This window comes from Myotis nattereri (genome assembly GCF_964212035.1).
Source record: "Myotis nattereri genome assembly, chromosome: 16".
Classification (NCBI taxonomy): Eukaryota; Metazoa; Chordata; class Mammalia; order Chiroptera; family Vespertilionidae; genus Myotis; species Myotis nattereri.
Window position 1 is genome coordinate 55,538,178 of NC_138091.1, and position 24,481 is coordinate 55,562,658.

Here is a 24,481-nt window from a genome sequence, read left to right on the forward strand (position 1 = left end):
ACTGGCGGCGTGCAGTCCTGCAATTGAACCCTGACCTGGTTCATAGGTGGATGCTCAACCCCTGAGTCACACCGGCCGGCCGGGCGGGCGGGCGGGAATAATCACTTTAATTGGCATTTGTAGCCGCAGTGGCGGTGCCAGGCTCCCAGGAGCGCCTCAGGCTGCTCTGGTTGGGGGAGAGGAAGGTGAGGAGTGAGGAAGAGTATCGCACACTTGGCTGCGGGCCTGAGCACCAGCCCTGGCTGTGTTGTTGTTGTTGTTGTTGAGCAGCCCTGGGGTGCGGGGCCAGGAGCTCACAGACGAAGAAGCAGGCACAGAGCAGGGTGGGGTGAGACCAGACCCCGCGGCCTCTTGGTTATCAGTGACCAGGGGCCTGCGCGGGGCAGCGGGCGTCCACTGCCAAGTTGTGGTCACTCACTGGGCCCCCGGCCGCCATAGGATGGGGCTGTGACCTCCCCTTTGCACCCGAGTGGCCTGAAGCTTGTCTCAGGGACCCGCCTGGTGGCCGTGGCCCTTCTCCCGCTGCCACGGGCTCTGCAGGGGCGTGGATACTGTGCAGAGCGCTGGGCGCTGGGCTGGGGACCTGCGCGCATCCCCCACTTCGGCTACCCAAGGGCCCCGGTACCAGGGCAGAGGGGGCGGACGTGGCTGGGGGAGACCAGGGTGCAGACTGGCTGGAGTCAGTGCTTCCCCCCCCCGCCCCCCCCTCCTGGCAGGCAGCGCCCCCGGGCACGGGTCCACTGGGGGGCGCCACCGTCACCAGCAGGGACATTCCGGCCACACCAGCAGGGACCCTGCAGCACTGCCAGGGGCGGGAGGAGGGGCGGGACTGAGGTGGAAACGAAACCAAGTGGCCTAGGGAGCTGGTGGGGGGCGTGCTGTGCTGGGCCCGCAGGGGGTCTGGGTCGCAGCAGGGCGAGCGGGGCAGTGGCTCTGTGTCCAGGTGTCTGTCCCCCACCAAGCCCTCCCCTCTGTCCCCTCTCCTCCAGCCGCCTCTTCCCGGGGCACAGGTTTCGGTTTTGCAGCCTGGGTCCCGCCCACCCCGCCCTCCGGCACGGCCCCGCCCTGCCCTCCGGCACCGGCATTCCAGGGCCTCACAACACTCCCGGAGGGAGGCCCAACCCCGGGGCAGGGACCTTGGGCCAGGAGCGTGAAGTCAGAACCTGAGAAGGGCCTCCCCGGGCGGATGGTGGACCGGGCGGCCAGACCCGGGGCGGCGCCTCCCCGGGAATCCTGCCCTTTCGCCAGTTGCAGTGACAGAAAAGAATTGTTCGGGGAAACAGTAACTTTACAAGAATGGCATCCCTGCCCACAGCCCCAGCCACCCAGAGTGCGGCTTCTCCCAACAGGACGGCTGCCTGGCAGGGCTCAGGGCCAGGGGGCACCTGCTTGGTGGTGGCCTTGAGAGCCAAGCGGGTGGAGGGGGCACAGAATGAGGGAGAGGCAAGATGGTAGGGTCTGCACCCACTCCAGCCCCCACCCACTTGTCTCCCACCCACTCCAGCCCCCACCCACTTGTCTCCCACCCACCTCAGCCCCACCCACTCGTCTCCTACCCACTCAGCCCTGGTTTTCCGGGTTGCGGGGGGGGGGGGGGCTTTGAGCTTGGCACAGTTCAGTGGTTAGAAATAAAGGGGAAGGAAGGCCTGGCAGCTGGTTGAGTAGAGAAGGCATCCCCCCAGCCCCAGGCCCTGGTGCAGGTGACACCGTGGGTTGCGGAGCCGCTGGCGCTTCTGGTCTGTGGGGAGGAAGAGCATGGGAGGACCGCTTGGGGAATGGAGAGGCCTGGGCTGTGGGAGCCATGGAAGGTGTTTGAGAGAGAGAGTGCCCAAGCCATGGTGGGGGTGGCTTCCAGGCTGTGGTGGGGAGGGCGAGGTGGAGGCCAGGGCTTGGCTGTGGCAGGCGAAGCCAGGGCACCGCACACCCGAGCGTCTTCGACCTGGCCCTGCCCTGCCCGTGGAGGTCACCGTTTGGTGGAGACGAGCCGCAGTAGCGGGCAGGCAGCCCTGCCCAGAGCAGTGAGGGGAGGCGGGGCCGCAGCAGGAGGGACTAGCCTCGCGGCAGGGCAGGCGGACCTCGGCTCCAGCAGCCAGACCGTCCTCTCTCCTCCTGGTGTGCCCCGCGGCCCCTGGGGGCGGGGACCCTTGGCCTGAGTTTGGCCTTGGCCTGGACAAGCATGGCCCCGCCCGCGCGTCCACGCTCTCCCCCCCCCGCCCCTCCCCCGCAGTGGGCGTTCCCAGGCAGCGGTCAGACAGGAGATCAGGCTTCGTAGGTGGCGACCCCTGCCCGTCAGCAGGCCCCTGGCTGGGGCCCAGCAGCCCTGCGCAGCCGTCCCTGCGGCCAGCTCTCCCTGTCCCCGGGGTTGTCCTGTCTGTGGGCTCTGGATGCCTCACCTGAGCCTCCTCACCTGGGAACCAGGGCTTTTGTCTTGTTAGCACCTTGCCCTGGGCACGCAGCGGGCACCTCACCCACAACTCCGGGGGCTTTGCATGTGCTGTGCCCTCCGGGGACCCTCCCTGCTTCCACCCGCCCCTCCTCAGCCCCCCCCCCCCCCCGGCCTCCCCCCTCCCCTGGCCCCAGTCGCAGCCTCAGCCGGGCGGGGCAACCTTGGCCTCTGAGAGATGGAGAGCTCAGAGCCGGGCTGGGGAGGGGCGCGCAGGGGCAGGGCAGCAGCAAAGGAAGTGGGTGCCTAAGCCGGGGTGGGGGTGGGGGGCAGCAGGGACCCGGAGAGGAGGACGGTGGGAGGCCAGGCTGTGAGCTGCAGGGAGGGGCTCAGCTGGGTTTCCACGAAGCTGGGACCTTCTGAGCTGTTTGCAATTTCACTTTCCAGAAAATGAAACTGAAGCGGACAGTGGTCACGTGACCGGCGGCTGGGAATAAAGGCAGCGCTTCCTCGACTCGCGCTTCCAGCTCCGCAGGCGCCGGCGGCATGGAGTGTCCTTCCTGCGGCCATGTCTCCAAAGAGGACGCTCCCAAGTTCTGCTGCGAGTGTGGGCGCAGGCTGCCCCCCGCTCCCGGTAAGGCTGGGGGGGCGGTGGGGGGGCGGCGCCGGCCCGGACCTGCCTCCTTTCCTGGAAGTGTGAACTGAGGCCAGTGGGCGCCGGCAGCGCCTCCGGGGCCGCAGGGAAGCCCCTCGCCCGAGCACTTCCCGAGCAGCTCCGCGGCTTCCGCTGGCGGCACCGGTGCCTCGTTAGAGTTCCAGCTCCTTCCTGAGGGAGAGTGAGGCTCCCGCCCCCTGGGAGTGGGAGTGTGGCTGAGCTCGGGATGGGGTGTTGGGAGGAGCTGCATGGACGTGGGAGCCCAGGCACAGGGCTGGGCGAGGGGTCGCCTGGCGAGGGTGGCCGGCGGCGCCTCAGGGTGTCATAGCGCGGCAGGTGGGTCTCACCCGCCGACTTTCCACTCCGCATCCTGATGCCTCCTCCCCTTGGGCTGTCGTCTGCTCCGCGGGGCCCTCGCCCGCTCCGTGGGTTCTCATGTCCTGGCAGCACCGGGTCAGCCCTCCTCGCCCAGAGCCGTCACCTAGACAGCTGCTGGGGCCCCCCACCCAGTGTCGGAGGAGCCTCTCCATTTCCTGTTTCTGAAGCCCAGCTCCTACCCACCCCCAACCCATCCTTCAGGCCTCCCACCTGCCCTGAGCCAGCGACCCACCCACCCCTCCAGGGCCTCGGGCCCAACCCCCGGCACCGGCACCGACCTCCCCGCCTTCCCTCCCGCACACCCCACATCTGTTCCCAGGACCCGCTGGCTGAGTGGGCAGAGCCTGCCCAGGTGGTATCTCCCTCCACCCCCCCTGCTCCGGCCATGCCTCTCAGAGTAAAAGCCGCATGTCCTGCCTGAATGCCCCTCCGGTGCCCTCTGACCTCCTCCCCTGCAGCCCCTCCCCCGCCCGATGGCCTCCTGGCCTTCCTGGGACACATGCTGGCTCTGACCCCAGGACCCTGGCTGTTCCTATGCCTGGACACACCTCCCTCCCTCCGGCCTTTTCTCCGCTGTCTCCTCCCCAAGCGCCCCACCCACTGGGGCCCGCGCTTGCTCTGTCTCCTCTGTCTGTCCTGTGGCTTCAGGGGAGACTTGCTGTTTTGGCCGCTGCTGTACCCCAGGTCCCTGGCGGTGCCTGGCGCACAGTAGGTGCTCAATAGACAACTGCTGTGGGCCTCAAAGAAGGTCCGTGGGGCCCGTGTATTTTGTAAGCACGCCGCTGTGTGTGCATATGTGTGCACCTGTGTGAATGTGCACGTGTGGGGTGAGCATGTGTGTGCACCTGTGTGCATGTGCATGTGTGTGTGTGCATAGTGGGCAGATGCCACAGTCCCAGGCCTCCCTGCTCTTGCCCAGTGACCTCCAAGGATGTGCCCTGTGGGGTGCGCAGGTAGCAGACACTGTGCTGGGGCTCGAGGGCCGGGGGAGGGGGGAAGTGGCGGGGATGGGGGGGTGGGGGGGTGCTTCATGTTGTGCATTTTGTTCTATTGATTTGCTTCTGGGGCTCACCCCTGGGGAGAAGCTCTGAGGGTCACAGACCAGTGGCCCTAGGTGGTCGGCGAGTGTCCACTCCCTCCTTGATTCCTCGCTGTCCAGATGTCCGGGCGAGACTGAGCGCCTGGGGTCCCAGTGGGACTTCCGCCCGCAGGGCTCCCCACCCCTCGTCCACCAGAATGGGGACATTTGGACTGCAGGGGCCTCTGGTGCTTCAGAGACTCAACAAAATAGAAACCGATCCTGCCTGGCCCGTGTGGCTCAGGGGTTGAGCGTCGACCTATGAACCTGGTCACAGTTTGATTCCTGTCAGGCACATGCAGGACAATTCACAGGAAGGCAAGCAGGTGTTTGCTGGGGCTGCAGGGATGGTGGGACCCGGACAGGACGTGGTGCAGGCCCTGCTGGCGCACCCCCCCCCCCCAACCTGGACCAGGCCCTCTGTCCAAGTCCCTGTAGGCGGTCCAGGGGGAGGAAAAAGCCCGCCCTGGGTCTTTGGTTCTGAAGGTAATCGGCCTAAAATAATGCTCGAGGCAGAGACATCCTTGGGGTGAGACCCTGCTCCCTCCAGCGGCCATCCCCCCCCCCACCCAGGCCAGCGGCCACCCCAGGGCCCCGGCCCCGCAGGGCACAGCCACGCCCTGCAGAGACCTCGCCCTACCCTCTTCTCCCTCTGAGCACAGAGGCCTTTTGTTTTGTAAACTATTTGTATGTTTTTATTGATTTCAGAGAGGAAGGGAGAGGGAGAGAGAAACATCCATGATGAGAGAGACAGTGATCAGCTGCCTCCTGCACGCCCCGCACTGGGGGTCGAGCCCGCAACCCGGGCGTGTGCCCGGACCAGGAATTGAACCCTGACCTCCTGGTTCATAGGTCAACGCTCAACCCCTGAGCCTCGCCGGCTGAGCATCATTGACCTTTTTGCGGGGTGAAAGGGGGGTGTCTTTCCCCGGCTGTCGGGAGTGGTGAGTGCTGGTCCTGGTCAGTCCGTGGGAGCGCACAGTAGGGCCAAACACCTGTGCCTGAAGGAAGAGGCCTGCCTGGCTCTGCTGGCCCCTGAGCACCCATCCCTCGGGCCAGGGCTCGGGGCCACAACCCCGGGAACACACAGACTTCCTGTCTGCCGGCTCCTGGCTTCCCACCTCTGGCCCTGCCTCGCTGTTCACAGAATAGAAAGTGAAAGCAAGAGGGGAGCGCTGCGGAGGGGGCGGTATCCGCCTGCGACAGACTCAGACGGGTGGCTGGGACCTGCTAGGACCTCGGGGCCTGGGGGGGACTGTGGGGGGAGGGCACATGGAAGGGGAATGTGTGGCAGAGTCTCAGGCTGCCCCAGGCGGGGGGTGTGGGGGAGGGAGGTGGCAGGCTCTGCCAGGCGTGATGTTGGGCTGCCCTCAATGGAGGGCTTCGAATGCCAGTCAAGTCAGCATTTGAGGGGCAGGGAGTTAGGGGGCCCCTCCCCACCCCAAGTCCCCACTGCCAGTGCCCTGGGGACTCAGGTGGGACTTCCAGGAGGACTCTGGTACTGGAAGGTTTTGGGGGATGGTGAAGCTCTGGACAATATGTTTCGTTCTTTTTTATTTTATTTTATTTTTATTTTTTTTAAATATATTTTATTGATTTTTTTTACAGAGAGGAAGGGAGAGGGACAGAGAGTTAGAAACATCGATGAGAGAGAAACATCAGCTGCCTCCTGCACACTCCCTACTGGGGATGTGTCCGCAACCAAGGTACATGCCCTTGACTGGAATCGAACCTGGAACCCTTCAGTCCGCAGGCCGACGCTCTGTCCACTGAGCCACACCGGTCAGGGCACGTTTCGTTCTTTTTTAAAATATATTTTGTTATTGATTTGAGAGAAACACCAGTTGGTTGACTCCTGCACGCCCCCTGCTGGGGATCAAGCCCACAACCAGGCCTGTACCCTGACTGGGAATCCAACAGGCAACCTCTTGGTGCCTGGTCGGCACTCAACCACTGAACCACACCGGCCGTGTTATTTTTTTCTTTCTGCATTTTCTGCATTTTCTTGAGAATGCCGCAAGGGCGGGGAGGGGGGACACTGGGGCCTGAGCCGGCTGCTGTGTCCAGGAGCGCGGTGTGTGGGGGGCGCTGGGCCTGAGCCGGCTGCTGTGGGAAGGGGGGTTGGAGGGTCAGGCTGTCCTGGGACGCCACATGCGTTCCCCTGACGTCGGGCCTGCGGGCAGCGGCTGTAGGGACGGAAGGTGTTTCCTCCCGCCCAGGTTCCCTGGCTGGTCCCATAAGTAAAGCCATAGAAGTCAGGTTAGCGAAGCAAACCGCCATGGAGAGCAGGGACCCTCCTCCCGTGGGCCCGGCGCAGGCAGCCCTGCAAGCTCCGTCCCCAGCGGAAGGCGGGTGCGGGGTGGGGTCGGCGACTGGGAAGGCGACTGGCGCGGGCCTGCAGCTCTGGTAATTGCTCCCAGGGATGGGGTCCCCTCCTCATCCTGTGCCATGCGGGCCCCTTGCCAATGCAGGTTCCCCGCACGTCAGTGTCTCCAGAGGGGCACCTTCCCTCGCCTTCAGGGCACCCGGGCCGCCGACCGGCATGGCTCAGTGAACAGAGCGTCGGCCTACGGACCGAAGGGTTCCGGGTTCGATTCCAGCCAAGGGCACGTACCTTGGTTGCAGGCTCCTCCCACTCCCTCCCTCCCATCCCCCCTGGTCCAGGCCCTGGTCGGGCATATGCAGGAGGTAACCCATCGATGTGTCTCCCTCTGTCTTTCCCTCTCTCTTCCACTCTCTCCAAAATCAATGGAAAAATATCCTCGGGTGAGGATTAAAAAAAAAAAGACCAGCTCAAACGAATATTCCAGAGGGTGATGGGCTCTTCCCTTCCCTGCCTTGTAGACTCTGAGAACGACCCGAAGGCGACATCGGTGCCCGAGGGGGAGAAGGAGAGCGGACAGGAGCTGAAGGAGGAAGATGACCCCCAGGCGACATCGGTCCCCGAGGGGGAGGAGAGCGGACAGGAGCTAAAGGAGGAAGATGACCCCCAGGCGACATCGGTCCCTGAGGGGGAGGAGAGCGGACAGGAGCTGAAGGAGGATGACCCCCAGGCAACGTTGGTGCCCGATGGGGAGATGGAGAGCGGACAGGAGCTGAAGGAGGACGGTGACCCCCAGGGGACGTTGGTCCCCGAGGGGGAGATGGAGAGCGGACAGGAGCTGAAGGAGGACGGTGGCCCCTCCTCATCGCTGGACTCCAGTGACCAGCAGGCAGAGCTGGCCCAGTCCAGCTCCCAGTCCTGGAAAAGCCAAAAAGTGAGTGCCGGCCCCGGGCGTCCTGGTTCTGCCACCGCCGCTTCCTGCCGTGGTTCCCTAGCTGCCGGCCCTGGTGCCCGAGTCCCCACGGCACCGGCCCCGGAGCTGCCCCCCGGAGCTGCCCCCCGCAGCCCTGCCCGTCGTCGGCCCTGCAGGCTGGGTGGCAGAGCGCCCCTCCCCTGCCGCTGCGCAGTCTCCGGGGCCCTGTCTGCTGGGTCCCGCCTGCCGTTTCCTCCCACCAGCCCGGGCCTGCGGCTGTGCTCTGCCCCCGGGTGCCCGCCCCCTGTCCTCTTGGCATTGACGGTGCCGACCCCCAGGTGCCTCCGCGCTCCGGGTCAGGGCGGGCGCTCGGGAAATACCTGGGAGGCTGTTGCCTCCCAACAAGCGTCAGCCCCGAGGGGCTCCGGGGTCGGGGACCAGGCCAGGCTGCGGGCAGCTCCCGGGCGGGTTCGGGAGGCTGGGGGCAGAGTCTCCCCTCGGCCTAGGGCAGGTGTCCTCTCTGGCCCTCGGTGGATGCTCCTGGTGGCTGGGGCGGACCCGCCGCAGGAGGCGCTTGGGGTCCATGTGTGTGTGAGTGTGTGTGGGGGGTGTGGGGTGCATATGTGAGTAGAGGTGTGCATGTGTGGTGGATGTACATGCTGTGTGTGAGTGTGGGGGTTGTATTGGGGATGTGTGTGTTTGTGTGAGAGTGTGTGTGGCGTGTATACATGGATAGATGTGTGCAGCCATGTGCAGATGTGTACAGCATGCACAACTGTGTGTAGCCATGTGCCATGTGTACAGCCATGTACAGCTGTGTTCAGCCTTGTAACCCCCCCTCCATCTAGAGAACATTCCAGCCCCCAAAGGCTCCCTCTTGTCTCTTCCATCAAAAATCTCCTCACTGAAAAGGAAGCTGTTATTGCACGTCAAGCCCACACGAAGGGCGTTTGTAACAGACGCGGGCGACAAAGTGAGACCGATGCCCACCCTTCCCTTCGGCACAAGCACCGCTCAGCTGGCGGGTCTCCCGGCCGCCCCAGCTCCCCCATGACCCCACTGTGGCCACTGTCCGGGCGTGCGCTCCTGCTGTGCGCATTTCTGGCTCCTGTGGGAAGTCGCCACAGTCAGAATGGTCCAATGGAAGACCACGCTCATTAGAAAACATACATATGTGTACACATCATGAGGAACACGTACACACAAGACGTGCACATAGAAACCATGGTGAAACTGGATTTTTGTCAAGGGAAGGTTTAGGTCTCCGCCCCAAGCCTTGCGCATGTTGCGTGCCTGGCCACCTGGATGTGCACCCCTCCCCCCACGCTGTGTGCTGAGAGCCGCACGTCCGACCTGGTTCTGGAAGGGCCTGCGGCAGCTCCCAGAAAGCACGTACAGTGGGAATAAGAGAGAGCAGGTCAGAGGGCGACGAGGAACTGCAGCCAGAGGAGCCCAGCCCTGCAGGACCTGAGCTCAGACCGGGCTGAGGGTGTGGCCCGGCCCCGGGGAGAGGAAGCACGGGGCCTTCCCGGAGGCAGTGCTGCCGCAGACTCGCTGGGCGCCTGTGTGCCGGGGGTCGTCCTGTGTCCGCACACGGACTTCCATTCTAGAGGGGACAGGAGACAAGCAAACGGGCATGTCGTGTTTGTGAGTGTGCGCGTGTGCAAGTGTGTGCGTGCGAGTGCGTGTGCACGTGCGAGTGTGTGCATGTGTGTGCATGTGCGCGTGGTGACATGAAGCAGGTGGCAGCTGGGGAGCCGGGAAACCGCCCTCAGGGTTGCCTGGGGCGGCCGTGTGTCGTGCTTGTGATTGTAGACAGACGTGCAGGAGGCCTGCTCAAGGTTCTTGGGCGATTCCAGGAGCTGACCCAGAGCGAGGCCACCCCACCCCCACGCACAGACACACCCCATGTTCTCCCATCCCCCTAACCAGGTGACTGGCCTTCGGGGTCACAGGTCACTGGTCCTGAAGGGACTACTCAGCCCTCAGCTCGGAGCCTCGTCTCCACAGGGTCCTGTCACACCTGCTTCCATAGCTGGGGACTCTTCGCCCCGTGCAGGGCCTCCTGGGGGCGCCGTGTGCCCGGGCCGGCGGGGGGCCACTCTGCCTGCTCACCAGCCCCAGCCTCTTCTCCGTTTCGATTTCCTGCACAGCATACGCTCCACACGAGAGTGAGTCCCGCAGCGCGGACCTGCTCGCTGACGGCCCCGCGCCGGCCTGGCGGGGCTGCCCCCCCAGGAGGCCCCATGAGGTCGGCTGCGCTTGGGCCCACTGTCCCCCACTCTGTCCACCACCCCCGTCCTCTTTTGTCTCAGCATCATTCTTCCCAAGATAAAGAGATGGCAGGTGCCCGGCTGGCACGGCTCGGTGGTTAAGTGCCGTCCTATGATGGTTCGATTCCCAGTCAGGGCACATGTCTGGGTTGTGGGCTCTATCCCCAGTATGGGGCGTGCAGGAGGCAGCCCATCCATGATTCTCTCACCACTGATGTTTCTCTCTCTCTTGCTCTCCCTTCCTCTCTGAAATGGATACAGATGTGTGTGCATATTTAAGTTCTGGGTTTTAAAAAAGAGATGGCAGTTCCCTCGGGTGTCAGGTGCTGGTCGAGCTAAGCTTGATGTTCGTGAGCAGCTGAGAGGACTTGGAGGGAAGGTGGTGAGTGTGGAGTGCACCTGGGAAGTGAAACCAGCGTCTCTCTTTCTGTCTAGAGCAAAAGGAAGAAGCAGAAGAAAAAGAACCAAAAGGCGTCCGTTTCCAAAGGGCTGGAGTCCCTGTCCGCCTCCCCCTCCACGCCTGGTAGCCTCCAATCGCTGGCGGACTCTGGGGTCCAGGACGCAGCCCCGCCCCAGAGCCCCGCTCAGCAGGGCGGGCCCCCCAGCCAGCCGCCGGGCGGAGGGCGTCCGCAGGGCCGGGCCGCTGGGGCCGCAGGGGCCGCCTCGGCAGGAGGGTCTCCAGGCAGCGCAGCACCCCAGGACCAGACCCCAGGAGGTGCCCCCCCAGGAGGGAAGGACCAGGAGGGGGCCGGGCCCCCCGCCTCCGCCAGTGGGAAGGAGGGTGCTGCCCAGGAGCTCCCGCCGCCCACACCGCAGGGGGACCCCTCGGAGCCCAGGAATGAGCCGCGCGCCATGGGGCAGCAGGCCGCGCCCCCCGCTTCCGGGGTGAGTTGTGGGGAGACGAGGACCAGGGGGGCCTGGCTGTGCAGTGTGGCTCCAAGGTCGCCTCTTGGTCTGGGCGGGGCGTCCTCTTCTGGGGCTCGCTCCTGGGAACGGGTGTGGGAGAGGCTGCCCTGTGCCCCGGCCCCTGACCCCGTCACCCAGCCCCCGGCCCCGGCCCCGAGCCCCCATCACCCAGCCCCTGGCCCTGAGCCCCCCACCCCGTCACCCAGCCTCCATCACCAAGCCCCTGACCTCGTTGTCTCCCAGCCCTCAACCCCGTCACCTGGCCCCCATCACCCCCCCCCTGGCCCTGAGCCCCCCACCCTGTCACCCAGCCCCCATCACTGAGCCCCTGGCCTCGTTGTCTCCCAGCCCTCAACCCCGTCACCTGGCCCCGGCCCCGCTGTCACCCAGCTGGAGGCGATGCTGACCCTCACGCCGTGGAGTCCGTCTCCCTGTCCATGTGGGCCTCTTGGCCCTGATGTTTGGTCTTTATTTCTTCCAGGCGACGGATGCGGCAGCCGAGCTGGCGGAGCCAGTGGAGGGGACTGAGGTCCAGAGTGAGACGCAGAAACCGAAGCAGAAAGCGAAGCAGAAAGCGAAGCCGCCCGGCGCCCCTGCCAGCGCCCCTGCCAGCGCCCCTGCCGCCCCCGAGCACGGCCAGGTGAGGGGCTTGTTCTGTGGGAGGCGCGGCCGGCGGTCTGTCCCACAGCCGCTCCTCTGGCCGGTCCTGCCACCGCTCCTCTTTCGTTCGGTTACTCACCCGTAGGTGCCGGCTGGAGCGGGAGTGCCCGCCAGGCCTCGGAGCCCTCTCTGTAGAGGAGAGAGACGGCGCGGGGAAGGGGCGAGGGCTGAGGGCAGCGGGGGGCACCCAGGGGCCATGGCCGGGAAGGCCTCGCCCACGAGGGGTTTCTGTGATCGCCTGAGTGGGGCGAGAGGCAGGCCCCGGGGAGATGGGGGCCGTGTCCCCAGCAGAGGGAATGGCAGGGGCAGGGCCCGAGGGACCAGCAGGAAGCCGGAGCCCCCGAGCGATGCGGGGAGAGGCCGTGGTGGGGGCGCCCAGACCTGCGCGGGCAACCTTGGAGGCTGGTGTTCAAGGTGGGGGCTGGTTCCTTGTCCCAGGAAGCTGAACCCAAAGGCAAGGCTGCCGTTTCTGGCGAGAAAGCCAAGCCGGGAGACGTGAAGAAGCCCGACCGGGGCCACAGGGGCGACGCGGCCGCCCCGAAGGGCGAGGGGGGCCAGAAGGAGCTGAAAGCCGACACGCAGGAGGTGCCGAGCAGGTAGGGCGCCCGGTGCAGTGGCCCGTGGGGGCCGCGAGGTGCCCGCTCCCGGGAGGCAGGCCCAGTGCTCACCCGCCCCGCAGGCGTCCCCAGGCTCCAGGGAAGGCGGGGAGTCCCCGGGAGCCCGGAGGCAGCTCGGGCCTGGGCTCAGGAAGGAGGCTGCGATGTCCGAGCGCTAGCCAGCCCCCGCCTCCCCACAGCACTTCCCGGGCAGATTGTCCCCTGTCCTGCACCCACCTCCCACCCCGTGGAGGGGCGGCGAGAGGACCCACCTGCGGGCGGTAGTTCTCAAGTGTCGATGCACTTGAGTTTTGCTGGGTGCGTGTTAATGCAGGAGAAGAAATACAGGTCCATGTGTGCACGGGTGTGCACATGTGTGCATGTTTGTGCACACGAGTACGCATGCACATGTGCGTGTTTGTGTGTGCATGTGCGCTCATGTATTGTGCACGTGTGCTTTGCATGTACGTGGCTGGGTAGACAGTCGGGTGTAACGTGCTTCCCGGCGGCTCCCCTGCAGCCCCCTGAGCCCCGGCGAGGGCGTCACGGTGTTCTTCCACGCCATCCTCTCCAAGGACTTCAGCTTCGACCCCGACCAGCACCGGCTGTTCATCCGGGGCGGAGAAGAGCTGGGGGCGCCAGGATGGAGGCGCAACGTGTGCGAGCTGCACGTCGCCAAGTGAGTGTCCATCTGTGAAGTGCTTGTTAGCGAAGTTGGTGGCATTCGTTTCGAGCAGCCCTTCCCCTCGACGCGCTTGCCCTGCGTCCCCAGGCCCTGCTGCCGCCAGAGTCCCGTCTGGGGACCAGCTGGCGTCCAGGCGTAGCTCTCGCCTGCGCTCCACACCGAGTTTCAGAGGAACGAGGACTTCCGGGAGGCTTTCCCGATGACCGGGTGGTGTCCCCTCTGTTCTCAGAGTCCTGGACGCGCACGGGGTCCTCGTGGAAGGCAGCGCCGTGCTGCCCAAGCGGCTGCTGGACCGGCCCGCGCCCTACAAGTACGTGGTCGTGAAGGGCACGGAGGCCACGCTGTACGAGTTCATCTACAAGCAGCAGGACAAGGAGAGCAAGCAGCACGTCAACCGCTGCCTGCACCTGCGGTCGGCGCTGCTGGGCTCCGGAGGTGTGTCCCGGGGCGGCCGCAGGCACCGGCCTCCGAGGGCGGGGCTCCCGGCCGGGTCCTCTGCTCAGCGGGGCCCCGCCCACGCCATGCACAAACCTGAGTTTGGAAGCGAGTTTCCATCAGTGTAGCCTGAGCGCTCACGTAGGAGAGCAAGCGAGGGAGGGATTTGTCGTGAAGGGAGGAGAGGAGAGGCAGCTGTTGAGCGAGGGGCTGGGCGGGAGGCGCAGGAGTGGGGGCGACGGGCAGGAAGGGGGGCCCTTCAGGGAGATGTCCACAGGGCGTGGGAGTGAGCGTGGCGAGGAGCGTGGAGAGCCCCGCCTGCTGCCCCACCGTGTGGTTGCTAGTGGCCACTCTTGCTCTTCATTTCTTATTCTCCGTTTTGCCTTTTTCTTTCTTTTTAAAATATATTTTTATTGATTTCAGAGAGGGGGGCGGAGAGAAACGTCAACGATGAGAGAGAATCATTGACTGCTGCCCCCTGCACGCCCCACACTGTGGGCTAAGTGCCCTGATGCTCAACCTGAGCCACGCCGACCAGACCATTTTCTTGTTTGTATCGTTAACTGCCTTCCGTGTTTCTTTGCCGTGTTTTATACTCACCACATGCATTTGAGTGCGTGTGTCTGCGTGTGTGCATGAGTGTGCCTGTCAGCCCGGGCCGAGGGCTCTGTCTGCCTTGTCGCCTGTACCGTCCTTCGTGGGTGGGCATCTCGTGCCCCGGAGGCTGCTGAGTGGCGCCGTTCCAGTGTAAAAGGGTTACCCCTGAGCGAGCGTTTTCCTAGGGGCTCGGGTGCCGGGTCTGAACCATCGAGCTTGCCGCGGCACTCCCTGTGCGGCCAGGCCGGGACGGCATGGCCTCCGTCTCGCGGCGTCCGCATGCCTGTCCCCAACCTAGCCGGCTCCCCGCGGGCAGCCCCGGCCGCTTGCCTGCAAGGGGCACCTGCGGGAGCGAGGCCCTGCCCGCCCGGCCTGCCCTCGGCATGTCCTCCCTCCCCTCTGGGCTCACTCCGCTGCTCCTGCCCCCGCTCCCTAGACTGGCACCAGTATGACGACATTATTTGCAAGCGGCCCGATGGGAAGCTCCAGGAAATCAAGGATTACTTTCTGAGCCATTTTGTGGACCAGATGAAGAAGAACGTGAAAGGGAAGCAGCTGGCAGCCTCCATCATGCTGGACCGCGTCCTCAGCGTCCTGCAGCCCTGGAGCGCCGTCAACCTGAGCAGCTTCTTCACGCAGTTCCGCCAGTTCTCCTCCGTGGTCAGCGAGCCCATGGTCTACGAGGCGCGGGCGCAGCCCTGGACCTCCCTGAACTACCCCAAGGAGCAGGTACGGCTGGGGCGCTGCCACTCACTCCTCCATCTTCTAGCAGCAGCGTCACCCACCTCCTAGTGGCCAGGGGACCCGGGGTGCAGTGGGCAGGTGCGGGTGAGGGAAGTGGGGGGGAGTTTCTGCCCCTTTTCTCCGAATACTTCCTCTTGGGAATCCTTTGTTCTTCCCATTGTCTTTCTTCTCCCACTGCTGGCCCCACCCACCTGACCCCCCCACTGGCCACACCCATCCGGCCACACCCCTCACCTGGCCTTCACACCTGGAGCCCTCCTTCCTGCCTCTCCCCGGGCACTGGGGTGGGGCCTGGGCAGTTCTGAGACACACCTGGGCCCGCATCTGAGTTGAGGCTGAACCACTGTGAGCACCCAGGCCCTCCCGGAAAGCCCCTTCCCCCGTGCTGGGGTCTCCGATCCCATTATCAGGGTGGCTCCCGGAAATCCAGGGCAGCTGGGCCCGGAGAGGGGCTGCTCGATCACAGAGCTGTCCCTGCCCCTCGGGCCATGGCCTCTGCCGGGTGAGGTGGACCTCGGGGCAGTGATGGGCAGCCTGGATGGCTTCGGCTCCACGGCCCTGTCGTTTCCCCTGCGTCAGGTGAGGGCGCACCTGTGGGAGTGTTTGCAGAAGCACATGGCGCCGTTCCTGGAGAGGCGCGAGGACACTCTGCCCCCGGACGCCCCCGTGAGGAGGAAGCTGAGGATGGGCCTGATCGCCCTGCACGTGGCTGCGGAGCTGGAGCTCCCGCTCTCGGGGCACGACCTGGGCGCCCTGTGTGACCTCCTGTGCGCCAGCGCCAGCTCCGCCCGCGACCTCCTCGACGACCTCAGCCTCATCTTTGAAACACATCAGAGGTAGCGTGTGTGTGTGTGTGTGTGTGTGTGTGTGTGTGTGTGTGAGAGAGAGAGAGAGAGAGAAGCGATTTTATAGCCACTTTTTAAAAATATATATTTTTTTTATTGATTTCAGAGAGGAAGAGAGAGGGAGAGAGAGAAATATCAATGAGAGAGAATCATAGATCGGCTGCCTTCCGGGAGCCCGTACGGGATGGAGCCCGTAACCTGGGCCTGTGCCCTGACCAGAATCGAACTGTGACTTCCTGGTTCATAGGTCCACGCTCGACCACTGAGCCACGCTGGCCGGGCCCCTTCCTGTTTAAAAACTTGCTTTATACTTAGACTGACGCCAGACGCCCAGGCCCACGTGCCAGCCTGCCCAGGCTCTGGTGGGGATCACTCAGCCGCCAGTGGAAGCGGCACCATCGGGAGTTTGCTGGGGGATATTCGGTGCCCACGGCATTGGGGGTGACGCTGAGGGTGCCCTCTCTCCCGGGGGATCAGCCACTCCCAGTGGCCTGCCCGCCCTGGGTGCACGCTGGCCTTTCCCCGGGACGTCGGGCAACGGGAGCCTGCCAGCGCCCTGGCTCACGGCAGGGCCTCTGTCCCGTTCCCAGGTGGCGAGAGTACCTGCTGAGGCTGTGCCGCAGGAGCATGGAGCTGGACGTGGGCTCCTGGGTGGGCGTCCTGCCCGTGCTCCACCTCTGCGCGGGGCCGCGCCCCCCGTCCCGGCAGCCCGGGACTCAGCCCGAGGACGTCTGGGCGGCCCTGGAGGGAATCTCCTTCTCGGAGTTCCGGCGGAAAAGGGCACATGAGTAAGTGTGGGCTCCCCTCCCTGCGTGGTCTCGGCGGGCCTCCCTGGCGCACGTGGTCCCGCTTCTAGGGAGCGAGCAATGCGTCTCCTCATAAAACGGCTCCGTTAGAGAGTGTGAGACATGCGATGCGCAGGGGACACCCCAACGCCGCCCGCACCTTTGGGGCGCATAGGAGCGGCTCTCAGAGGAGGCCGGGGAGCGCAGTATACAGGGCAGACGGCGAAGCCCGTTTAAGCGCAAACACTGAGTCAAAGTCAAAGGAAACGCGAAGGCAGACGAAGGACAAGAACACGGATGCAGGCGCCCGTTGCCCCGCTGGCGCTGCCTTTTGTCCGAGAAACTGTTCCAAGTGCACACCGCCCGCCCCCCCCCCCCAAACCGAGGCGTGAATAGTGACCGGAGGCAGTGGTCGCTCCTTTGCTACTATTGGGCCCCGTTGAAACGAGAGTGCGCGTGCGTCGTGGGGAGCAGGCCCCGCGTGGCTGTTAAGGGATGGGTGGGGCAGGAGGATAGGAAACGGAACGTTATTCAGCCCCGAAAGGCCGTCCTGCCGTTTGCTACAACCTGGATGAAACCTCAGGGCGTGAAGCCAAGTGAGATGAGTCAGAGCGGCACAAAGGCTGTCTGATCTCACTCATCCATGGAATCTAAAAGGGCTGGGGTGGGGGAGGGGCGGCTGTTGGTCAGAGGTGCAGACCTCCAGCTGTCAGGCGGTCCCGGGGGCTACACAGCGGGACTCGTCAGCGGGGCTGCGTGACAGAAGGGAGTGGATCTCAGAAGCTCGCCACCAAAAGGGAATGACCACAGGCCTGGGAGACACGATGCAACAGTCCACAGCCTGCTACCCCTTCCAGGGACGCAGTGGTACCTATCAACCAGGATTTACCAGGTCACCGTGTCCGTGCACAGCTCAGCGGCATTAAGCACATTCATGGGACACCCCGAGCCTTGCCCAACAGACACTCCGTCCCTGTGAAGTGCTCACTGCCCCCCCATGCCCCCCATGCCTCCTTCTGCTTCCTGTCCCCGTGGGTGGGACCAGCCAGGTACTCCTGCCAGGGGAGCCACACGGGGGTGTCCCTTGGTGTCAGGCTGATTTCACTCTGCACCGTGTTTTCAAGGTGCATCCAGGTGGGTGAATCCTTAACATTTTTTGTTTCCTTTTCATTCAATCCACCTCTTAGCACCGACATTATTTTTATTTATTTAAATGTATTTTTATTGACTTCAGGGAGGAAGGGAGAGGGAGAGAAACATCAATGATGAGAGAGAATCATGGATCGGCTGCCTCCTGTGCGCACCCCACGATCGGGCCTGTGCCCTGACCTCCTGGTTCCCAGGTCGACGCTCAGCCCCTGAGCCACGCGGCGGGGCCACTTTTAAAACCCGAGCTTCCTCGATGCTTCGTCCAGGTCTGCGTGGCCCTCAGCGCCCTCCCCGCCCTGCCCTCCCTCCGCAGGAAGGAGCGCTTGCTACAGTTCATGGTGGGGAAGAAGCACCTGCTGGATGCGGACGAGGCCCTGTTCCGGTCCTGGTTCAGCCTGCTGCCGCTGGGCGGCCTGGCCACCTACCTGCAGGAGTTCACCGACCACCTGACTCGCTTTCCGGCGCGCGTCCTGGACTGTCTGCAGGGCACCTGCTACCGGCTGCAAGGACTCAAGGACGCCCACCTCCGAGACCTGGAGGTCTGTGGCCTGCGGCGCCGAGGGCTTGCGGAGCAGAGGCGCCCAGCCCGTTAGCGTGCAGAGCCCCGCTTCCTCCTCCCGGGAAACCACGGGGGCTCCTTCCAGTGCACTGTGCCTGGCTTGGCGGCTCGGGTTGAACCTCGACCCATGAACCAGGAGGTCATGGTTCTGCTCTTGCTCAGGGCACTGGCCCAGGTTGCGGGCTCGATCCCCAGTGGGTCTCTTCCTCTCTCTCTCTCTCTCTCTCTCACTTCCTCTCTCTGAAAATTTTTTTTTTTAAAAAAGGAAGAATCTAATCCCTTTGGCTCATTGGATAGAGCATTGGCCTGCGGACTGAGGAGTCCTGGGTTCGATTCCGGTCAGGGGCATGTACCTTGGTTGTGGGCTCAGTCCCCAGTAGGGGGCGTTCAGGAGGCAGCCGGTTGATGTTTCTCTCTCAGCGGTGTTTCTGTCTCTCCACTTCTGCTCTGTAAAAGTCAGTAAAAAAATATTTTTTTAAAGAAAGAAACTGCCCTGGGAAGCTCCCCGTTTCTTCCGTTTCAGTAAAACCATCGCCATCCCTTGGTTACGTCTGCGCCAGGCAGGGGGACGTCATCCCCGCGCGTGGGGACGCGGCTGCTGTCTTCCTCTGCCATTTCGGGGCGGGGGGGTGGGGGGGACAATGGTATAACCCTGGGCCCCGCGTGTTATTCCTGGGAGATCAAGTTGAGCACCTGAGCACCTCGCAGAGGACGGTGCGCGGCTCGGCTCTGTTCTCGCGGGGGGTCGTCTGTTTCAGCGGAGACTGCGGCGCCGGGTGTAAAGGCTGCTGTTTCTCTCCTTCGCCCCCAGGCCGTTGACCTGACGCTGACAATGCTGCTGCACCTGCTGGACATGTTTCAGGACCAGTAAGTGGCGAAGCCCAAGGCCGCCGCCGTCCGGGGCCCCCCCCCATGCACATCCCCCTTCCTCTGAGTTATGCCTGTGATCCTCCTGGTTTTTGTTGTTTTTAAATATATTTTTATTGATTTCAGAGAGGAAGGGGGGGCAGATAGAAACATCCTGCAGGCCCCACACTGGGGACTGAGCCCGCACCCCGACCTCCTGGTTCGTAGGTAGACGCTCAGCCACTGAGCCAGGCCGGGCCGTTTGCTTTGTGTCTTGGTCGCAAGTTGGCGATGGGCTGGGGTTGCCCTGCGGTTACGCTGTGCACGGGCCCAGGAGATGCCTCCGCTCGGGATTTACCCGGAAGGACCGCGCCCTGGCGGCAGGCGCTGTTTCCCGTTTCCCGGGCCCCGTGATTTCCCGTCACTCTGCTGCGCAGGGTCCTCGAGGCGCCCCCGGTGCCGTCCTACCTCACCGTGTGCCTGAAGCTGCACGAGGCCGTCTGCGGACTTACCAAAGGCTCAATGACTTACCAGCTGCCCGAACTGCCCGCCGCGTCCGCGGAGATCGTCTGCCGCGTCATCAGGCTGAAACCGGTGGCGGTGAGTGGGGCCCGGCCCGACACGCCCCGCGGCCACGGAGTGTCCAGTGCCCCGCTCACGGGCTGGGCCAACGCCAGGACGGGGTGGCCCAGTGGCTGCTCGTCACCCGCTCGGTGCCGGCTCCCCGCGGCTCTGTGCGTGGAGGACGCCGTGTGACCAGGCACCTGGGCCCCAGGCTCCTGTGGGAGGGGGGAGTTGATGCGCAGATTGTCAGGAGACTGGGCAGTTACAGAGCAGAGCAGGTGGCCGGCGGCTGTGACACCCCCAGTGCGCGTCCACGGGCCGTCTTTGCCACTGAGCTTTTCCCTGCACTTTAAAAAATATATATTTTTATTGGTGTCAGAGAGGAAGGGAGAGGGAGAGAGAGATAGAAACGTCAACGATGAGAGAATCATGGATCGGCTGCCTCCTGCACACCCCACACTGGGATCGAGCCCACAACCCGGGCCTGTGCTCTGACTGGGAACCGAACTCTGACCTCCTGGTTCACGGTCAACACTCAGCCCCGGAGCCACGCCGGCCAGACTCCCCTCCACTTGAACGTTAACAGCAGCAGAGGCCGGACCAGGACGAGTCTCTCCCCCTCCCTCCCTGCCTCCCCTTTGCTAACAGGACTCCGCAGAGGCGCAGGGCAGCGACTCGGGAACCAGGACCTCCGTGAGGGGCGTGGTCCAGGGAGCCCTGAGCACCACGAGGGCGTGGCTCGCAGGGACCTTCAAGCAGAAGATGTTCAGCAGCTCCTATGCCGCATCCGTCAGGTTCACCTACAGCGAGGAGATCCAGGTGAGCCTGCGACCCCAGCCCCGGGCCTCGGTGGGTGGTCGTCCTGGGGGACCTAGGCGGGTGTCTGTGTCCTGGGGGACCTCGGCAGTGTCTGACCTGGGGGACCTCGGCGGGTGGTCGTCCTGGGGGACCTCGGCAGGTGGCCGGCCTGGGGGACCTCGGTGGGTGTCTGTGTCCTGGGGGATCTCGGCAGGTGGCTGGCCTGGGGGACCTCGGCAGTGTCTGACCTGGGGGACCTCGGCGGGTGGTCGTCCTGGGGGACCTCGGCAGGTGGCCGGCCTGGGGGACCTCGGTGGGTGTCTGTGTCCTGGGGGATCTCGGCGGGTGTCTGTGACCTGGGGGACCTTGGCAGGTGGCCAGCCTGGGCCTGGGCCTTGAGCCCCACCCCCCAGCGGGATCTGCAAGGCCAGGCTCTGGTCAGGCCGCCGGCCGGAGCCCCATGGGGGCAGACCTTGTGGGGAGGCGCTCTGGGACGGGGCTGGGGGCACTGGGGTCTGACTTGGTGCTGAGGTGATGAGTGAAGTTTATGACCTTGGACGTGGAAGGAAAGGGTGAACTCAGGTGCTGCTTGAAGGGAGGCTGGGCAGGATGGCATCTGAAGTGAGAGAGACCTGAGCCCCAAGGTGGGCAGTGGGGTTTCCAGGGCGACGGAGGGCGGGGACCTGTTGGCCACTGAGAGGGTGGGGCAGGGCGGCCACGGGGAGGGTGGCCATTGGGTTGGGCTCAGGCTCGCGGGCAGGGGCAGGGGCTCCGCCAGGCTGGGAAGGGCTCCTGCTGGGGAAGCTTTTGCCGCTCCCCTTTGGGTTTTTTTTTTTATTGTCGTCTTTTTAAACATGTTTTTATTGATTTCCAAGAGGAAGGGAGAGGGAGAGAGTAACATCAATGATGAGGGGGAATCACGGACCGGCTGCCTCCTGCACACTCCACAATGCGTTCCAGCCCGCAACCGGGCCTGTGCCCTGACCGGAATCGAAGCGTGACCTCCTGGTTCACAGGTTGCTGCTCAGCCCCTGAGCCACGCGGCCGGGCGGGAACCTGACATTTTTCAGAACAGAACCTTGAGGGGGATTCTTCCCGAGTCACAGCCAGTTGCACGTGAAGGGCCGTGCGGCTCCCAGGCCTTCGTGTTCCAGGGGAGCTGGGTGCCCTGCCCGCCGCCCACGGCGCACAGGGACAGCAGCCGGGTCCCACGCAGGTGCCCTCCTGCAGGGCAGCGCCCCGCGTCCCCTCAGTCGTTGGGAGACAGCTTGCGGCACTTCCTTGTCCCTCCCCTGTGCCTTGCAGGTGAGGCGGCGGCTGGTGGAGATCCCCTTCCCCGAGGAGCACGGCTGGAAGGCGACCTTGCTGGGGGACCTGGCAGCGCGGCTCAAGCAGGTACCCGGGTCGGCGCCATGCTTCTCGGGGCGAAGGCAGGTCGGGAGCCCCGACACCCGTGCCCGCCTCGCCGGGGGCCCCGGATGGAATTCCAGAGAACGACTGGGGCAGGGGTTGCCACCAGGGGAACCCCAGGCACATGCAGGCCCCCGAGCGGCCGGTGGTGACAGGAGCCTGTTAAACCCGGTGCGGGGGGGACGGACACAGACCTGCTCGTTGTGCAGTTCAGGCCCAGGGCCCTCGGAAGTTCGAGGTTGATTTTGCTGTTGCTGTTACTGCTCACCCGAGGATGTTTTTCCGTTGATTTTCGGAGAGTGGAAGGGAGCGGGGGAGACAGATGATGTGAGAGAGACACATCGACTGGTTGCCTCCCGCGCGCCCCACACTGAGGATCAAGCCCTAAACCTGGGCATGTGCCCTGACCTGGTTCATAGGTCGCCACTCAGCCACCGAGCCCTGCCGGCCGGGCACAGCTCACCCGTTGTTGCAAACTGCAGCGCAGGCGCCTCTGCCGAGCCGGCATGGAGCCTGCATGTGGTCTTGCTGTTGGTCTGGTGTTGGGGGCAGTGAGGACGCGCTGGGTGTGGGGGCGGGAGGAAGGTCCCATCAGTGGGGACCGGATAGGAGAACAGGAAAGTGAGAACCACGGGGCATCGGTGTCCCCGGGCTCGGAGTGCGCCCCCAGCCCGCCCCTGCGCCCCGCAGGAGTCGCCGCGCACGCAGATCTCCGCCTACTGCAGCCTCGACTGGGCGGCCGTGGGCACCGACGACAGCGTGTCCAGGTGCTTCGAGAACTGCGTCATCGAGGCTGTCAGCTCAGCCTGCCAGGTGAGCAGGCGCCGGGGTGCGTTCGGGGTCCCGGCTGCCAGGTGAGCAGGCGCCCGGGTGCGCTTGGGGTCCCAGATGCCTCCGAGGTCAGCAGGGACATCGTCGGGAAGGGCTGGCCAGGGCTGGAAGGGCTGGAACCCGGGACCTGGGACCCGGGACCCTGGACCAGCTCCTGGAGGTGCCGCTCAGATTCCCGCAGTGCGCGCTGTGACGTGTGGTCAACCCAGCCACGCACTTGTCACCTTGAGTCCGGCGGTGTCCCCACTGCTCCTGAAGGTCCCGTGAGGTCCCCGCTCCTGGTGTGTGCTGTCTCCGACCCCGCACCGGCGCAGTGAGAGACGCCAAACGTTGACAACACATTTATGGAGGAAAAGTGACCCTGTCCAGCCACTTAGGGATTTTTTCTGCAAAATAGGGAGATCGTCTGCCCCACATCACCTCTCAGGGGAAGCCTCCTCCTTTGTATGTGTGGGTATGTGTGTACTTGTGTAGGCATGTGCACAGTACATGTATGTGCACACACGTGTATGCGGACACATGTAGCCATGCATGCACAGGCATGTGTGTAGACGTGTGTGCACATGTAGGCATGTGTGTGTGCAGGCATATGTGCGTGTAGGCATGCGTGTGCGTGTGCATGTGGGGTTCTCTATACGAAGCTCATGTCACCTGTGAATGGCTCTTCTTCCTTCCAGTCCGGGCCTGTCAAACCGTCCTTGCCGACTGCGCGGCAGAAGCTCCAGGCCACGTGGCGCGGAGAGCAGGGCCCTCATCTTGATTCCCTCTCCCCGAGTGCGGGGTCAGCTGGGCCCAGGCCCTTCCCGGAGGGAGTGCCTCCGGCCCGGGGGTGGGGGTGGAGGGGGCGTGGTTCTCTTCATGAAAGGGCTTGGATTGTGTCCGGTACTTTCCTTAGCCTATTGAGACGGCCGTGCGACTTCTTTCTATGATGTGATTATTACATTAAGTTGTTTTTTATGTTCAACAAACGTTTCATCCCTGGGATAAACCCCATTTGGTGTTTAATCCTTTTTATCAGTCGCTGGGGAAGGCTCTCTTTCATCCTTTTGTTTGTTTATTTAATCCGAACCTGAGGATCTTTTCCCATTGATTTTAGAGAGAATGGAAGAGAGGGGGGGAGGCGGGGAGGCAGGAGGGGAAAACGGAGGGAGAGAGAGAGAGAGAGAGAAGATAGAGACACATCGATGTGAGAGAGACTCATCGATTGGCTGCCTCCTGCGCACACCTTGACTGGGGCCGCGGATGGAACCTGCAACCCAGGTACGTGCCCTTAACTGGGAGTCGAACCTGCGACACTCTGGTGTGCAGGCCGACGTTTTAACCATTGAGCAACACGGGCCAGGGCCCTTTTATCCTTTTTTTTTTTAATTTTATTGATTTTCTACAGAGAGGAAGGGAGAGAGATAGAGAGCTAGAAACATCAATGAAAGAGAAACATCGATCAGCCGCCTCCTGCACATCTCCCACTGGGGATGTGCCCGCAACCCAGGCACATGCCCTCGACCGGAATCGAACCTGGGACCCCTCAGTCCGCAGGCCGACGCTCTATCCACCGAGCCAAACCGGTTTCGGCCCTTTTATCCTTTTAAATATCAGAAAGTATCTGTTGCAAACTCACTCTCTCTCTCTCTCTCTCTCTCTCTCTCTCTCTCTCTCTCTCTCTCTTTACTAACTACTGGAACTTTCGGTAAACACTCTGCAGCTGGAGAAGGACAGCATCTGTGTCCGGATGGGGCCGCGGAGAGAGGCCTAAGCGTAGGCGCCGTGTGCGGGCGGCCGGGCTCGGCGCGAAGGAGGGTCAGGGTCACAGAGCGCAGGCGCACTGGCCACTGCGCTCCGTGTGGCGTTTCTCACGACAGGGAAGTGCGGGCAGAGCGCAGGCGGCGGGGGCCGGAGGCAGGGCGTGGCGGCGGGGCCTGTCAGTGGGTCCCCGTCTCCCCATCTCCCCGTCTCCGGGGGTCTCCGCTCAAGGACACAGTTCACCGCGAAGCCAAGTCCCTGAGAAAAGTGAAGCATGTTTCTCTTTTGCTTCTTTTTGGAGCTTGTAAGACTGGTCACAGACGATTTC

The 24,481-nt window shown here is 63.9% G+C and overlaps 1 protein-coding gene across 1 annotated transcript in view; it reads left to right on the forward strand.

The window, feature by feature from the left end:
- Positions 1-2,717: 2,717 nt before the first annotated feature.
- Positions 2,718-24,481, forward strand: part of RNF213 (ring finger protein 213) — a 75,231-nt gene continuing 53,467 nt past the window's right edge. Inside the window, exons 1-16 of the mRNA XM_081108996.1 lie at positions 2,718-3,017; positions 7,339-7,751; positions 10,439-10,888; positions 11,391-11,549; positions 12,008-12,165; positions 12,686-12,844; positions 13,080-13,285; positions 14,319-14,611; positions 15,206-15,462; positions 16,062-16,259; positions 17,719-17,944; positions 18,776-18,831; positions 19,248-19,410; positions 20,023-20,193; positions 21,478-21,567; positions 22,273-22,395. Coding sequence (XP_080965122.1) covers positions 2,930-3,017; positions 7,339-7,751; positions 10,439-10,888; positions 11,391-11,549; positions 12,008-12,165; positions 12,686-12,844; positions 13,080-13,285; positions 14,319-14,611; positions 15,206-15,462; positions 16,062-16,259; positions 17,719-17,944; positions 18,776-18,831; positions 19,248-19,410; positions 20,023-20,193; positions 21,478-21,567; positions 22,273-22,395 — 3,210 coding nt within the window. The 5' untranslated portion in view covers positions 2,718-2,929. The remainder of the gene's footprint in view (positions 3,018-7,338; positions 7,752-10,438; positions 10,889-11,390; positions 11,550-12,007; positions 12,166-12,685; positions 12,845-13,079; positions 13,286-14,318; positions 14,612-15,205; positions 15,463-16,061; positions 16,260-17,718; positions 17,945-18,775; positions 18,832-19,247; positions 19,411-20,022; positions 20,194-21,477; positions 21,568-22,272; positions 22,396-24,481) is intronic.